We start from the raw sequence: 17,413 nt of genomic DNA on the forward strand, positions 1-17,413 counted from the left end.
AAAAGTGTTTAAACAAATAAATGTAAGATATTGTATATCAAAATTAGTAAAAAAAACATACATATTAGAAAAAACGCAATAAAAGGATAAAAACAAATAATGAGTTATTTTGATTGGCTTGTATCTAATATCTAATTGTTTTGTTTTCTCATTTTATAAGATGAAGCTTGTATAAACTGAAAATATATTAAAAAATAGTATATCCGTTTAAAAAATTATTAAAGTAGAACTAATAAACTTTTAGAGTTTTAAAAGACTTTAACAATTATAGAATTTTAGGAATATTCGTATATAATAAAAACTAAAATTTATAACCAGTATATGTGTTAAGGCTAAACTACTTTATAAAAACTTCGTTAAAATGAACAAGTATTATTTAATGAAAGAATGCAAATTGACTAGTATGCATTTAGTTCAGACATAAAAAATCTTAATTCAAATATGACAACATATTACAAAAATATATATATTTTAGTATTTCAAAATCGTAATGTATACATTTCTGTTTTTAACTTTAAAATTTAAACATAAGTCATTCATTTTAAAAACGTATATTAATTAATTTCATTTAGCGCATCATCAGAATAATCTTGCTAAAAACTGACAGTAACATAATGTAAATTTAGTTATCATTACAATGATTTTGAAATATCTAACTAAAAATATTTACGTCGTAAAGTGTAAAAGTCTGTTTTAAAGGTTTAAATTAGAATTAAGTTATACTTTGCTGACTTGAAGTTACATATAAAGACAAAATTGTTCAAAAAAGCACTTAAGGTAGTAGAAATTTTACTTGAAACTAAATTAAATAACAAGTTCATTACAAAATACGAAAAAAAAACGACAACAATATTACTAAAAAACGCTATTTATAAAGCTTTAAATTGTAAAAATATTTTTGTTTGCAAACTTTCGGCTCGCGAAATCTAATAAACAAAGATTCTAGATCTAAGAGATATTAAGAGTTTCTCGCTCTGGATAGAATTTTGAACCTACTACCTAGGTAGTTCTCAGCACAAATAGGGTTGTTGAGGAGGTGCTCATGGATAGATGACTGTTCACCTTTTGGCTCAACGTCGTCATTAAAAATTCAAACAACCAAAGCATGCACGAATTCAAGCAAATTGCAGAGAAAAAATTCGTAGTCATTTCTATTTTTGAAATAAAATTCAAGAATTTTTTTTGATTAAAACTAGAACTTTTGCCGCTTTTTATAGATGAAGTTTTTTGCTTATTATCACAAGTTTTATAAACGAGTTTAAGTGTTTTAGTTTAGTTGGTTTTTTGAATTAAAATTTCCTGAAAAACCATAAACTATAAACTTTTTTAGACGGTAAAAATTATAAACGTAAATTTATTTTGATAAACAATGCTTTAGATTTTGTTGATTCGAAGATTTTGAACATTGTGTCATTTCCTATCGTACTCGTTACAAGTAATTAAGTATTGCAACAAAACTTACATAAAAATTCGTATGTAATAAGCAAAAAAAAATCGTTGAAATATTCGAATTTAAAAGATATAAACATTATAAAAAAAGTTTTTTTAATAATTTACAGCTACAGTTACCAAAAATACCCGAAAAGGCCAAAAGACATTAGAGCAAAAATAAAGCCGAAAATTATGCCTACAGCAATTAACATTGTTTAACTGAAAACTCTTACAACGCATTTCAGTTTTTAAAAGACGACAATTTTTTCATACATTTTTTATAAGGCCTTTTGCCAGACAATTCAAGCTCAAGTGCCAACGTCACAATAAACCGACGACTTTTTTCTCTGCATTTTTCGCTTGAATTCGTGCAAGCTTCGGTTGTGTGAATTTTTTTGAAAGAAACGCGCGCATTGCAAAAATAAGGAACATAATGCAAGGTAAAGAGTCGAGAAGCGAGTCCATTTCCGTTTTGTCGCAAAGGCAGAATTCTAAAAATGGCGAAAAGCAAAACAAAGGAAAGCGCCCGGCCCGAATGCGGAAAGACAAATATGTGAAGCTTCCCAAAATATCCTGTGGCAGGACTTCTTTTTGCACTGTGCACAAAGCTGAAGATGAAATGTAAGTTGTTTAGAAACTTGTTGGCTTTTTAAAAGCTAATAATAACAAAAAAAGTTTTATGTTTAACGTTTTAAAGTAAAACACGTAAGAATAAGCAAAAAACAATCTATTGAAAAAAGGTCACTGATTTAAAGCTAGTTATAATTGACTTTGTTTTATTTTTAAATTGAGTCGTTTTTAAAAACATCAAAACATACAGTACTTTCAAAAGTAACTGATACCATTAAACTATGAGAAAATTAAATTTTATTTCTTATTCACAGAAAACAAACATAACTTTAGCATACACAGCATTTTTTCAAAAACATTTTTAGAAATGAAGTCAAGAGCACAGACAGCTTCATTGACAAAATACCCGTACCTCGCCTAGTACTTCCCAAAATCAACCAGTCTGCAAACAGAAAAGCGCTGCCTAGCAACCACCAAAAAGTTTTCAGCGACAACAAGTTACCGCCGATCCACCTGCAAGACCCAAGTTTGAACGCAAAACCGAAAAAGCAACGTAAACAAAAACAGGAGCTGAGAAAGAGGAAAGAATCTCACCGGAAGAAATAGTTTTAGTTTTGATCAACTTTCAACCAAGTTTTAGCAGAAACCAAAGGAGTTTGCATTTTGCAATAAAACAATATTTTGGTTTTATTCCGTTTGTTTTTAACTTTAAGATTAGAATATAGTGGTATAGGATTAATTTTCTAACATTTTGATTTATGTAAAATTTTTAATTTTTTAGAAATTGTGTAAGTAAAGATATAGCTGTATGCTAGTTTTAATAGTTTTTTTATACGTGCACTACTACGTAAAAAATAATTAAAAAATGAGTTTAGATGTGTTTGGCTTGTAAAAATAAGAAAAACATTCTTTGTTTTCTAAAACAAAACTTGTCTAAATGTATATATCTTTTGGTGATTTTCAACTATGTACTTGTACATCATAAATTTGTGATTACTCATTAATAATATTTTTTGAAAAAAAAAACTTAAGTGTTTGTGATGTTTAATTAAATTAAATGCAATGTATAGCTTTCACTTATTTTACTATATTTTAGTCGTTACAGTTTTCTGAAAGTTGAAAGAAATTTTTGTTTGAGTTTGTTTTGTATGAGCTTACTCTACAACACGCATTTTTAATTAAAAATTATTGTATAAAAAAATATCATATTGTTAAACAACATAATTTTGGACAACATTTGCATTTTAAATCACATAGTATAATAACAAATTTTTACAGTACTATTTCTCTTTTAAATAAACATATGTTCTGGTTGTCAACAAGCTAACACACATCAACGGAGCTATGACAATTCAAGAAAACTCTGTATCTGTTACTCAATCTCTTAAATTTTCATAACTCCCTTGAAGTTTGTTAAATTGTTAACACACCGAAACATATGTTAGTTCAATGTAGAAAGAGTTCTGTGAAAATTTGTAATTTTATATTCCAGTGAACTTGCCTCGCTAGATCAATATTAGCAAGCGATTTACTTTTAACTTTAAACGTTTATAATGTTTAGTAAATGTTTTTATTAAGTAGTCGTTTAAAAGACGGTTTAAGTTTTTTGTAAAGGAATTAAATACATTTCTTTATCCAATTTTAAACCTTTTAGTAAAAACAAAGCAATATTCTTAAATTTAAAACTTTTAAAAAACAGTAAAATTAGTTTATAAAATTAGCACTAATTTTATGTTTTTTGTTTATATAATACTATCATAATTTTTCAGAAATGTAGTAAAACGCTATAATCAAAAGAATTTTCAAACTCAAAAAAAAACCAACGTTTTTATTGATTTTAAATATTTCTTTACATAAAGTATTTCATCTAATATATGAGAATCATAAAAGATATAAAAGCTACAAAACTTAGATAATAAATTTTAATAAACTAACAATGAAGCTATGATAAGTGTCAGTTAGCTACTAACTACTAAAACTAATCTACTAATTATAAATATAATACACAATACATTTGTTATAAAATTTTAGATTAAAAAACATAACACTAGTCATAATGTTTCACAAAGAAAATTAATTAGATATTTTTATAAGCAAAATTACGCAATATTTTTTTTTGTGTAAATAAAGAAATAATAACAATAATATAGTTATATAGAAAACTTTTTGAATATGTAGTCAGTAAAAGGTTTTATTTTGAGTAAAAAACATTTTAGAAATATGAGCAATCTAGATATCAATCATAGTATTAAAAATGCTAAAAGATTTTACAAAATGAATCATAAAAGTAGAGGAATATTACTAATGTTGTTTTATGAGGTATTTTAAACTTTTATTGTATTTTTATCGTGTAAAAGTTGTTTTTGTAAATAACAGCTGTAAAAATAAATGTTTAGCATAAGTTTCTCGGCATTAGTATTTTCAAATAGTAAAAGCTAATTAATTACATAGTAAAACTTGCTTGATATATTAATATTAACCGTTTTTGTTTGTAAGAGTTTGTTTAAAGTTATAAATGGTAGAAATAAAGTAACAAAAGAATTCTTATAGATACCCTTCAAAAGTGGATCATATACGTTATAACTAAAGTTTTCTTACTATAAGAATATTTTTGCATATGCGCAAATTTTTTTTTAACGTTATAGTGTCAGTATTTATCAAGTTTATATTCTTTTAGAGTACTTCAAAATCTTACACTTCATTAGCTCGAAATGTAGCCGCACATAAGGACATAGAAGCAATGAAAAAACTAGGTGAAAAGCTAAATTTACAAGTTATTGTCCATCGCGGTTTTATTTCATACAACAAAACCAAGACTATACTTAAGGACAGTTAGTTTTCATCAAATATTTACTACGAAAAATTACTAACGTTTTAAATTTACATACATTTAATGTTAGTATTAGCTTCATAACACGTAAGTTTTCCAAGACTTCATGAAGAGTGACGTTTACCAAATTTACAAAACTAACAAATAGTACAAAGTAATTAAGTAACATTTAAAATTTCAAGTTTTAGTATTGCTTTTAACGAACTAATATTTTTTCAGTCTTTTACCCTAATTAATTGAAACTATAGTGTCGTTAAGTGGTCTTCATCGTTTTTACCCAGTAATGAACAAAGACAATATTTTTCTGTGCAGAGAAAGTTTAATATAATTAAAAAAATATCTTCTAAATGACGCTTGCTTTGAGTATTCTATTAAAAAAGCTTATCAAAACACTAATCAACAATTCTTAGCAAACTACTGCATATAAAAATACTCAAAGCATAAAGAATTAGTATTTTAACTTTTACTTTTCAAAGTCTGGCTAGCACAGAATTCATTTTCTAATAATTAAGCGCGCACAGCCATGAAAAAGTTAAAGATCACAGTTACTAGTTGACGTAGATTTTAAACAAACAGTTTTAGACAAATTTTTGTACTTAGATTGAGCGTATAAATATGAAATGTGCTTTTAAAAATGATTACAAAGTATTTCAATATAACAAAAAAAAAACAATTCAATGTCGTTTTCATATACTTAAAAGTCTTTTTACGTACAAGTTAATAAAAAGCAAATTACACAGCCAAAAAAAGAGTCAAGCAAATTGGAATCGATCAAGACTGCTTTGTTTGTGTCATAAAGACGTATAGATTTTCGAAAGGAGAACTGTCGACTTCCGATGCCAAAACTTTGGACTTTGATGACGTCACAAAACACTTTGATGCTGAAAGTTGCTTTGAACTAAACGGAAAACCAAAACTGTTTTTTGTTGATGTTAGTTTGCATTAAACAAAATGATGGCGATGTGTTTATTCTAAAAGAGTTGTAATGAAAGTCATAAAAGTTTTCACAAAACATTACACGTTTTAATTTTGATTCTTTCGTATAGGCAGCATGTTAAAGATATGGGACACGTTCAAAATCCACTCGCGATCAAAATCCACCTGCGTTCAAAATCCACCCGATCAAAATCCACCCAGTCAAATTCGAGAACCGCTTACCGATCGAAGGTAAGGGTTAAGGGTAACAGTGATAGTGAAAAAAAAGTATTAAAAAAATATATGAAACAAGTTATTAAATATAGAAAAACAAAATCGGGTGTATTTTGAACGCGGGTGGATTTTGATAGTATACCAAAGATATAGTCTTGCTAATAAAAATGATCAGTATAGAAAGCATAAAGTTTTCAAAGTTTAAAAAAAATTAAAGCTGACGCACAAATTGCATAATAAAAAACTATGTAAAAATGCGTCTAACTAATTTTTAAGGTCTGTAAGGGAAGTGACTTAGACGAACGAATAGATATTGATAACTTAGTATGCCCAAAGAAAGTTCTACTTGAAAACGCTGGAAATGGTGGAGTTGAAATACAGCTGGCCAAGCGTAAATGTTTTGCTAAACCTGATTTCCTTTTCGCATTCTCAACAACAGAAGGTAAGTGGAAAAATTTAATTTTTAAATCTTGTATAATCTTTTTTACATAAAAAAACAACGATGCATTATAAAAAATATTTTAGTAATAATTCGAGGTAGTAGAAGCTTATAAAAAGCAGTTTAACTATGCTTTTTTATTAAATAAAGTTTTACTATTAAATTTAGTATTTTTGAAATCTAGTAATACTGGATGATAAAATTTATTTTTGTAGTTTGTAAAACATTATAATAGCTCTTATTTCCTATATACTTAGGTATTTTATGGAATTAAAAATTGACATGTTATTGTAATTACTTTTATACATTAAAAGTATACAATGATAGTAAATAAATAGTATCACAGTTTGTCATGACATTGTATCTGCTTATAAAATTGTTTTCAAAGTAAAGTATAGTGGTATTAGAAATTTTGATTTTTTACAACGTGTTAATGGTTTACTTCTTTTTACAAACAATAGGTTACAAAAGCAGAAGTACACTAGAAAGCGGAAACTTGTTTTTACAGTTAGTCTACAAAGTGTTTGTAACCTTGCATGACAGAAAGAATGTTACAGAGGTCAGCTTTTGTTCATTTAAATAAGTTTTTAAAGACCGAAGAAAATTGTTTAGTAAAAAATTCAAACTTTATACAAAACAGATTATCAATAAAAACGAATAGAACTTTAGCTTTTTTAATTTTCTTCCACAGATGCTGACGTATGTAAGCTACATCATGGCGCACCAGCTAGCGGATGAAATAAAACAAGATGCCGGATGTAGCAACGAGGGTAACAGGCAGGTCGTGCAGGTGCCTTCGTTCACCAGCAGGTTGACCAAAACACTGTACTTTTGCCCAAGGATCAACAGCAGGTTTGTTGTTTTGTTTGAAATTTTGTTTGGGAAGTATTTTTTATAAACTTCCAACTATCGCTATTGTTTGATCCAAAATTTTGTCTACCATACCTAAAGAAGAGCCATTTTCCATTGGTGCACGATAAGAATATAGCAAGTCTTTACAACATAATATACTTTTTTACTAGTTCTCAACATTTTTTAAATTTAAAATTTTGTGAAAATTTTAATAGCATTTTTTCTGCTTTTAAATGCTCTTTTAAGATATACTGAAATTTTAAGAAAAAACAAAAATTTAGCACTATAAGTTATTAATAAAAAAGTGACACCAATCAACAAACTTATAAGTCCGTTAGATTTGTTGATAATATTTTAGTTTCACAGCTCATAAGTCGATATTTTCAATTACAGTAACCTCTCGCATCTTTACGCACTCGTGACGTTACGCACTCTCGTTTAGTTACGCATTTTAGAATTCTAAAAACCTCAAACAATGAAAATTTTAGTTTTATTTTATATTGCACAAATTAGGTTTATTGTATATTTTTAATGTAAAGTATGTTTTTAAATACTAACTCACCTCTCTTTATCTTTATACTTTGTAAACTTGTGTTCCTTGACTAGTTGATAAAAAATTAAGTTATACCTTAGTATATCAGAAATTTTGTTAGCAATAAAAGATTAAATTAAAAATTAAAATACTGAAAGAAATATGACTGTGTTATTAATGACAGTATTATGAAATAAAGACAGTTTGTAACACAAATAAATAATACAGTACTCTTGCCCAAAAAATGAATAAACAACTAAAAGATAAAGTTAATGAAACTTCTTAGCAATAAGTAGCAGTGATACTTAACAAATATAGAGCTCACACTAAAAACAAATTTTAATTGTTTTTTAAGTAAATATATCACTAATTTTCATTTGACGTTTTTTTAGCTTAAGTTCTTTTTCTGTAACACTTGCTTTACACAGCAATTCGTTAAGTAGAATAGAATATAATTGTTAAGTGTCAAGTATTAGTAAAGATAAAGATAAAATTTACTTATTATTAAAATTAGTAAAATTTTTCTATAAGTATTATTTTTTTATATAAAATTAAATCCTTTTTTTTATATGTATAGTTTTTTCTTTTGTTTCTATATTTAACTGTTCAAAATATAGTTTTAATCGTTTGTTAACAAAAGATCCTAGTTAGGTAACTTCACTGGAATATAAATAAAAACAAATTATACAATAATCTTCCTTTATTCTACCAACATATGTTTCTGTGTGTCAACGAATCAACACACTTCAACTGGGTTCTGTAAAAAAATAACTACTGTAATGAGAGAATAGAAGCATAGAATAGAATATGTGTATACATGTTTTCATTAAAATAAGATATTTTCTACAGATAATAGTTATTATTAGGTAAAAATATTTTTATTTGAAAATTTAAATAAAATTGTAGTATCTTAAATAAATAGTAGCAAAACATTTAAACACTATTACCATATTTTTGAACTAAATACAAACTGATACACTTTTTTTTAACGGTTTAAAGTTTAGTTAAAAAAGTTAAACTATTAAAAAGCAACAATTGAGATTACGGAAAACCACGTAAAAACTGAATTAAACAATAAAAATGATGCAAAAACACAAACAAGTTTAAAGTATGTCTTTTAACGGTGTAAGCTATAAGGATCTAGGTTAGAAAAAATTCGACACAAAAGTTTAGTGTTTAGCGATTCTAAAACTGAAGCATGTATTTTAGGCTCAAGTTTAAACATTTGCTGTTAATGATAATCATTTTTTAAATTTAAATAGTTAAAGCTGTTTACTTTTCAGTTGTCTAAAGTCTTTAGTCCTATTTATTCATGTTCACTTTTTATTATAAAATCAGTTAGTATTATTTTATGTAATTGAAAATTTAATTCGAAAGAACAAGCTTTTAACTTTTCTCCAGCATTTTAACGGCAGTGTTTTTTCAACTTTTAATCCATTTTAACTGTTTAGAAATTTACCTTGAACAATTTCCCTGTTTTTGAGTTTTTTTTTTTAAAGCTTGTGCTTCCCTCGCAAAATATTTCGATGCAACTAAACGCTGATCATAATGGCGACTTATTGAATTCAGTTGCTTTTTCGTCTACCTCCTGAGTGCTTATTTTTTCGTACTTTCTAGTACCTCCATTCTCGACTACTCTCTTCAGTTGTCCGAATCAAAGCTTCAGTTTTAGAAATGCACCGCTTTAATCATCTCAAGCACTACACGCTAAACGTACATATACTTTTTAGTTTTTAATGTTTAAAAATTAATTTAATTAATAAAATAAAAGTTAGAAATTTTTAATAAAAAAACTTTATTAAATTACAAAATTTAACAGGAAAACGATACTTGGAAAAATAAAATGTCGCTTTAAATCAGAACAAAAACTTCTAGAGTTCAATCATGATTACAGTTCAGCATATCCGTGAAAAAATTCTAATTATTTAGTCTTTTCAAAAATTTTACTAAAATATTTTAAAGTAATTTTACGTACTTAAGTTGAAAAATAAAAATTATGTAATAAATAATACAAATTTTTTCTTTTAAATTGTTCAAAAAATTGAAAAAAATAAACTAAAACTAGCAGTTTAACGGTTTTAGTCTTTTAATTGTAAAAAAATTACATTTTATAAGACAGTAATTAGTAAATTTTCAATCAATTTTTTAAAAAGTACTATTTACAACAAGTTACAACAACACGTTTATTTTTCTCTTTTTTCTTATTTGAACGTTTTAATAAAAACGTTGTTGTGAAATATTTCTAGTTAAACCAAATTAATATAGTTTCAGTAATTTAATTGTAAGCAGCCACTTACACTAAACTTTTTTTATATTTATTTTTCGAATACAGTCTACATCAATACTTTATTGCGATAAAATGGAGAGTAAATTTTTGGTTTAACGGTGTGATTTAAAACTCAGGAATATTTAGAATGAATAAAAAACATTTAAACCAAAAACTTATTTTGATGAAAAGTAAACTATATTGTTTTTAAACCCTTTTTAAAATTTTTTATTCCAACATAATTAAAACCAAATCATTTTATTACGAGTATTTTAACAATTAAAAATAAACCAACGAAAATACTTCATTAAATAAAAAATATTGTATCAAGTGTATCTGCTCTATTAGTTTAAACGTTTAATAAAAAAATTCCTCCTGTTTTATGGTAAAAACTATGTAAAAGTAGTTTATAGTAACTTTCACATAATATTATTTACAATCTCAATGTCTAAAAGTGAAATGTTAAACAGTATAGATAGCGAACGTTTTAAATAAGTCTAAACTATGGTTTTACTACTTAAGTTTTCTCTAGATTATGTATTTATACTTTTTTTATTTAAAAATACGAACTACTAAGAAAAAAACCATACAAAATAACTCTAGTTAATGAACTAAGACCAGGAAGACTTCTATAAGAAACATTTCAGTTTACTAGAAGAAGTTCTTGAAGCAATTTTAATCAGAAACATTTCGTTTAAAGTTTATTTACTTCGGAAATTTTACCTTTGAAATAAAATAAGGAGCAATAAAAAAAAAGAAAATATGTATGAAATAATAAATTAAAAAGAAATAAACGCTATCTGCGTTGACTTAAATTATCTTTTTAAGTACTATATCAACTATGAGTGATATAAAAAGTACATTTCGGTTACTTTGCAAATCTTAAGAAATTTCGAAATTTTATTTTATTATTTTAGAAAACCTATAAAAACCTTTATCTTTATATATCATGTACTTTTTTAAAGAATTTTTTTATGTTATATATTTGAAAACTTACAGAAAAAGTATATATACTTTAAAACAGTTTGAAAATGGTTTATTAATTGAACTTAATCTTTATTTTTCTATAAAGTGTATATACCTTTTAAGTAATATCGTTTTAAAAGTCATGTCGAAATATACTGGCTTAAATAAAACAACTTATCTTTTAGTAAAACATTGTATAAAATTATCTTAGGTTAATTGGTCTACGAAACCTTTTAAAAATTTGTAGTTCTAATTTTGTTTGTTTACTGTTTAAAAAAGAAAACTGATAATAAATTTCAAAAGTTTTAATAATAACAAAAATAAGAATGTTAATTAACTAAAAGGAAAACTTAGTTTGAAGTTCTTAATGAATATTTTAAAAAATAGTTAAGTTTATAAATGCTCATAATAAACTAGTTTTAAAATTTAAGTATTAACTTTTTAAGATACTTATTGATAGTTCCTTATCAGGCCTAAAATCTGTAGTAGCAAATACATTACAAACAAGCATACTTCCTTAAAAACATTAAAAACTTTAAACACCGAGGGGAGTTAGAGAGCTCTGAGATTAACTGCATTGTTGCAGGCGAAGCATGTGCAAGATTGAAAAAGGTTTTAACAAGCCTCTTCACGATGGGTGTGTTGTTTTACATAATTCATAAACTATGTGCAGTAGGCATGTGTACTAGTTCGGGTTTTTACATTAGTTAGTTTGTACATTGAATAATCAGGTATTTTTAGGTTTTGTGTTTTTGAGTATAATCAATTTATATGCCGGTAGTAAAAATAAGCTTTAGCATAAGTAGCTTTTATACTTTTAGTATAGCAATTGTTTTCAAAAAACTTTAGTATATTAGAATAGATTTTAAGCTATTTATAAAATTAAGTTTCTAAAAAGTCAACTACTGTCAAAGTTATCGAAATAAATAATCCGAGATAGTTTTTCTAAACTTATAGAATTGATTTGTTTACAAATGTATATTTCGTTTTCAATTTGTATCTGTGAGTAGTTTTTATAGTACAGCTCTACTTTTCAAGTAATACAACTAAATATCTATTAAAACTATTTTTTAGAAATTTTCAATTAATAGGTTACGTTTATTTAAATGCATTTTTTAACATAAAAAAGTAGAGTATTAACTAGTTTATAAACAGTTTTATCTAAAAATACCTTTTAATGTTGTCAACACATAAAAAAGATACAATATAAAAGTTTATTAAGTTTGATACTTGTTGTATAATTTGGAATGGACCTTAAATGCCTATTAAATTTTAACCTTTTATCTTTTTCACACTTCAAAAAGTTCATAAAACCGTAACCTTATTAACCTTACTTCAACTTGAATAAACTACTATTATAAATATGCGTAAAATTTATAAACTATAAACATCTTCATGTAAATACAGAAAGGAAAAAGTGCTGCTATTTTTTTAAAGTTCTAATAAAATACTTTTTAAAACTTTAGTTTTATAGCATACAAACAATAAAAACAGTATTAAAAAATGGCAAGACTCAGCCGAATAAAGTCGTCTTCCGGGTACAGACCGCTGCAAACCGCCAGAATTCTCGTGCTGATATTTTCAGTCATATTCATACTGACCGGTGCCCTTTTCATATTGACCGGAGTGTACGCACAGGTTCGTAGTGTTTTACGTACAACAATGAAAAAATTCTAAGTTGTGGAAGTTTTGTACAATGTTGTTAAAATTGCAATGTTTTCAAAGGTTTAAATAGTGCTAGTGAAGTTTACTTTTATCAGCTTTTTACACAGGAATAGCCTAATAAAATTCATCTATACTACTACAAATAGTTTTCTACTTACTTGTCATATAATTATATAATTGTTTAATTGGCTTAAGTTAAACAATTAAAGAACTACAAAATAGTTTTGTAAAACTCCTAGATGTTAACATTTTATAAGGACTCAAATTTCAGATAAGTTTGTGTTTTAACACTGATGAAATTTAAAGCAATTTATAAAATATTAGTTATTTATTCTAATGTTATTTTAATTTTTGAAATCAAAAATAAGAGCTAGTTCGATTTTTATACATTAAATTTTTTTGTATTTATTAAGTTAAAGTAACAGAACTACAAATATTTACTTTAACTCTTTTCTATTTGTTAATTAGTATTACTTAAAAGTAATTAACACATTTACAATTAAAAAATTTCTAGCTAGTTTTAGAAATTCGAGCTATTATTAACTTCTAACTCAAGAAAATATATTTATACCTTATTCATTACTAATACTTGCTAAATATAGCAACTACAATATTTTTAATACTAGTATTTTGAACGTTTAAAACATCTTGATACAAATTCCGATCAGAATTTTTAAGTAAAATAAACATCAACAAAATATCAAGTACTATTTTAACATAACAACCTAAAACCTTCTTGACTCTGTAGATAAAAATGGATTATCTAATAAACCTGCTGAAGAACTCGGAAACTCTATCAGCAACTCATCTAACACCAGTGTTTCTAATCATCATCGGTGTATTTATTGCTTTAACTTCACTTCTTGGCTTTATATCGGCAACAAACGGTAATTTTATAGTACAAAAAATTTTACTGAAATAAAATGTACTAGCACAAAAGATGTTCAGTTTTTTTTAAAGTTCGACACGAATTAAACTTTACTGTAGAAGTTTATCTAGTCAAATATTATGTTTAAACTCTAATAAAAAAAAGCTAACAAAAAAAAAATTCCAAGTTTGTTAATATTTAACTTTTTTGTGGTTTAGAATATCAAACTTTGTAAAGTTTGTTAAAATAAAAATCTGAAAAAAAGACAAAAAGTGTCATTGTACATGCTTTGTACATAATTTGTTCGTATAGCTTAACGTGATAACTAATTTTTAAAAGCAACTCTGTAAGGTCCCTAAAGTTTTTCTAAAAAACAAAACGTAATCAACCATACTTTTACAAAATTTATTTACACAATATTAAAAATTTACTCTTAAAAGCCTAATGCTCTTGTTGCAGATAACATTTGCGTGATCAACTGCTTCTGCTTGTTGCTGTCGATGGTGATGGTGATTGAGATAGCGGGGGGCGCCATGGCTTGCATATTCCTCAAGCAGTTCAAATTTGCGGTGGAAAGCGGAATGAACAGCCAACTTGTCAACTTCAACGAAAAGTTTGAAATTTCGATCAATGATAACTAATTTTCCTATAACGTTCTACTTGTTTGAAATAAGTTATGAATTTCGTAAATACAAACAAATTTAAATTAACTTAAAAGTATTTAAAATTGTCTATCAGTTAGTTTAGTAAAAAACAGTTGTTTAAGTACTTTTTTATTAATAATGATCAAAGGCCAATTTGTAGTTTTTAAGCCTTAAGAAAATATTTACCAGATTTTTTTTACGATTTTTCTTGTTTTTTTTTTTCCTTAATGAATTATGATAAAAGGTTTAACTATAAAAAAATTAATCTAATTTTAATCTAAAACAGCTGTTTAGCCACTCCAAATAAAATTAAACTGTTTACAAGCATGAAAAAGTTGTGCTTAATCTAATTTCATGCAGCTTAAGTTGAAAATTTACTTCTAAATTCAAGCAAAGTTTAAGTGCAGAAGTTGTATTTTTGCATGCTTGTGTTTTACCATACATTCTTGTGGTTTAAAACGTAGCGGAGGAAAATTTACAAACAAATCCCTAACTGTTTATACAGTAGTATATTGTTTTAATATTTTCACCAGACTAATTTTTTAGTCGATAACATTTACACTATAGTTTAACAATGCTGCCTTTATACATATTTTTTTTCTATAACGTTATCTTTTTTTTTGGTTTTAATAAAATTAAGTGCCAAATTATGTCTTTATAAACAAAGTTTTAATTGATTTGTATTGAAATATGCATTTTTCAATGTTTTTAAAATAGCACTCTGTTGTTTATTAAATTTATTTAATTTTAATTAAACACTAGTCAGTTTTGTTATATTTTTCAGTGTGAAAAGTTACACATGTCAAGTAAAAATTTTACAACTTCGACTAACTATAAACAGTTTAATCAAGTTATATAATACTTTTTTAAAGTTTAAAGAAGTATTTTGTGAAAATTTAAAAAAATTCTATATAAAGTATTCGAAATAGATTTGTTTTGACTTTCTTTGCGTTATAAGATCTATATGAGTTATTTGAAATGCGTTTTAATTCCTATGAAAATAATTGTAAATTTTTTTTTTGGTTTTAATAATGACTTTCTTTATTAATAACAATGCTCTAATATTCTAATAGTATTCAAATACTTTACTGTTTCATTAAAATTATTTTATTCCAATAATTATGTTCCAAATTGTCCAACTATATTCCATCACCAGCTCAACACTGAACGCGTTTCAAAGCAACCTGGGGTGTTGCGGGGTACACTCGTACATGGACTACAACGGGACCACCCTGGGCTGCCAGCACTCCATCTTCCTGCCTCACAAAGACATCTACGTCCCCACCTCCTGCTGCATCGGCGAGTGTGAGCCCACGTGCGAAGAAATCGGTATTTAGAAAAATATTATAAAAGAAACTAAAAGGGCTGTTTAAACCTAAAAGGGCTGTTTTAATCTACGTTATAATAAGCAACTAAACTTGTTGCTTAACATTTTCTTTTTTTTTAAACAAGAAACAAATAAACCTCAAGTATTGAACAGTTCACATAATACTAGGCGGAGTAAAATAAAGTCCTTTCGGTTACAGCTAAAAATCAAGTTGATTCTATTTTTAAACTTATTTAAAAATTAGGTCCTACAGTAGAAGCCAAGGTCGGGAACGAAACAACTTCAGCTCCAGTGAGACTTCTCTACTACGTGCACGGGTGCACGAGGTCCATGTTTGGCGAGGACAAGGAAATTTTGCACTACCTCATCGCCATAACTGTCACGCTGATGACAATTCAAGTTGTCGGCATCCTGTTCACGGTTTGTCTCGTCAGAAGGCTCAAAGTTACCATGGACACGAATTATTAGAGTTGATAGTCGTTAGGATTGGTATAAAGTAAAGCTTCGATGAGAAGAAAAATTGCTCAAGCATAGGTATTCAAGTATAAACGTTTTTTTTTTAATTAGTTAGTACTAATTTGCATATCTACTATTTGAGTAATTTAAATAAACACATATTGTAACATAGTCTAAAACATACTTGTTAAACAATTTAATATATTTCTTCTTTAACTTTGTGAGCAAGTTTTTAATATTTTTGTTGTTTTATAGGTATAATACTTAATTAAAAACAGTTTTACGCGAAAGTTCATCGTTAAATAACTTATAGTTTTTAATTTTAAATGACTTTTGAAACAACAGTTGCAAAGAACTATTATTTTTGTTATTCAAGACAAGCATTAAATGTTAGTTTTTAGTACAAAACACTATTATATTGCATATGAAATTGTAGTTTTTTACTTTTATTTAGAAAGTTTATTTTGTTTGATTCTTGCTGTAACCTCAAAAAAATTTGTAATTTAGTTACTTTGAGTGCTTCTTATTGTTCATTTTTTCTTTATTTTATTTTTGACATAAAAGCTATAACAGCTTTTAAAGTATAAAACGCTTATACCAATTTTTAAGATATAAATTGTGTATATTTTGCATTTTCATACAAAACCGGTTTCGCAAAAAGCGACCTATGCAACTAAGAAACGTTAAAATTTAAGTGTTAACTTCTTTTATCAAACATATTTTTTGCACGGTTTTACAAACCTAACAAACATGGTGCCAAGCCAAGTTAATTTTTAAACATTTTTGTTTCAATCGCACGTTTTTGCCACACTTTACTTGAACGCCAAGCCTCACAAACCACAATGAATCGCGACGTCATAATTGCTGGTATCTGTTTTCACTTTTCCTGAACGGCTTCTTTGTTGTTTCTTATTATGACGTAACAAGCAGACACCGATTGTTTGCGCGGAATGTCGCTCGTCTATAAATGTCACGTGGTTCCATATAAAGTGGAAGTAGTGTGATGATGTAATTCATAGATAATTTGCTCGATTGGAAACTTGTTTTGCTGTTTTATTTCGCATGTCATTTTGTGAATGAAATAGTTAAATAATTATTTGAATTTTTTTTCAATTGTGTAGTTTATTTTGTACTGTAGGCTTGTACTAGTAACTGGTTTTATAAAAACGCAAACTGCTTAATACATGTTAAAAAACGAAAAAGCTTATATTCTTTGTTTAAAATTAATTCAAGCATGTTTACTAAGTTATACAATGAGAATATGTTTCGACTTTTTTTTTAATGTAATCGAAAGTGTTTAAACTATAAATACCACTTTTAATTATTTTTCATAGGTATTGTTACTTTAATACAAGTAAGATGAAACCATTGTTTTATTAAATCGTTTACATTTACACCTTTTATAAAGATTAAAGTTT

General features: G+C 26.3%; 2 protein-coding genes across 2 annotated transcripts; both read left to right on the top strand.

The window, feature by feature from the left end:
• Nucleotides 1–1,864: 1,864 nt before the first annotated feature.
• Nucleotides 1,865–9,713, top strand: LOC145828447 (caspase-6-like). Its single transcript, XM_082936206.1, has 8 exons — nt 1,865–2,052; nt 2,367–2,527; nt 2,569–2,634; nt 5,572–5,762; nt 6,257–6,422; nt 6,881–6,978; nt 7,111–7,271; nt 9,623–9,713. The coding sequence occupies exons 1-8, from the start codon at nt 1,865–1,867 to the stop codon at nt 9,711–9,713; spliced, it is 1,122 nt and encodes a 373-aa protein (XP_082792332.1).
• A 2,792-nt stretch (nt 9,714–12,505) lies between these two features.
• LOC145849674 (CD63 antigen-like) lies at nt 12,506–16,035 on the top strand. Its single transcript, XM_082954682.1, has 5 exons — nt 12,506–12,673; nt 13,449–13,587; nt 14,028–14,181; nt 15,369–15,541; nt 15,784–16,035. Exons 1-5 carry the CDS (start codon nt 12,539–12,541, stop codon nt 16,005–16,007), a joined length of 825 nt encoding a protein of 274 aa, XP_082810808.1. The 5' UTR covers nt 12,506–12,538; the 3' UTR covers nt 16,008–16,035.
• Nucleotides 16,036–17,413: the final 1,378 nt, after the last annotated feature.

The sequence above is a fragment of the Thalia democratica genome, chromosome 2, assembly GCF_965202585.1.
Source record: "Thalia democratica chromosome 2, ktThaDemo2.hap1.1, whole genome shotgun sequence".
Classification (NCBI taxonomy): Eukaryota; Metazoa; Chordata; class Thaliacea; order Salpida; family Salpidae; genus Thalia; species Thalia democratica.

What these genes read in the sequence shown, in the direction of transcription:
- LOC145828447 (XM_082936206.1), top strand. Translation starts at nt 1,865, where the DNA reads ATGCAAGGTAAAGAGTCGAGAAGCGAGTCCATTTCCGTTTTGTCGCAA. An exon ending in CACAAAGCTGAAGATGAAAT is followed by an intron (nt 2,053 to 2,366) that starts GTAAGTTGTTTA and finishes AAACATTTTTAG; the next exon opens with AAATGAAGTCAAGAGCACAG. An exon ending in ACAGAAAGAATGTTACAGAG is followed by an intron (nt 6,979 to 7,110) that starts GTCAGCTTTTGT and finishes TTTCTTCCACAG; the next exon opens with ATGCTGACGTATGTAAGCTA.
- LOC145849674 (XM_082954682.1), top strand. Translation starts at nt 12,539, where the DNA reads ATGGCAAGACTCAGCCGAATAAAGTCGTCTTCCGGGTACAGACCGCTG. An exon ending in TGACCGGAGTGTACGCACAG is followed by an intron (nt 12,674 to 13,448) that starts GTTCGTAGTGTT and finishes TTGACTCTGTAG; the next exon opens with ATAAAAATGGATTATCTAAT. An exon ending in GCCCACGTGCGAAGAAATCG is followed by an intron (nt 15,542 to 15,783) that starts GTATTTAGAAAA and finishes TTTAAAAATTAG; the next exon opens with GTCCTACAGTAGAAGCCAAG.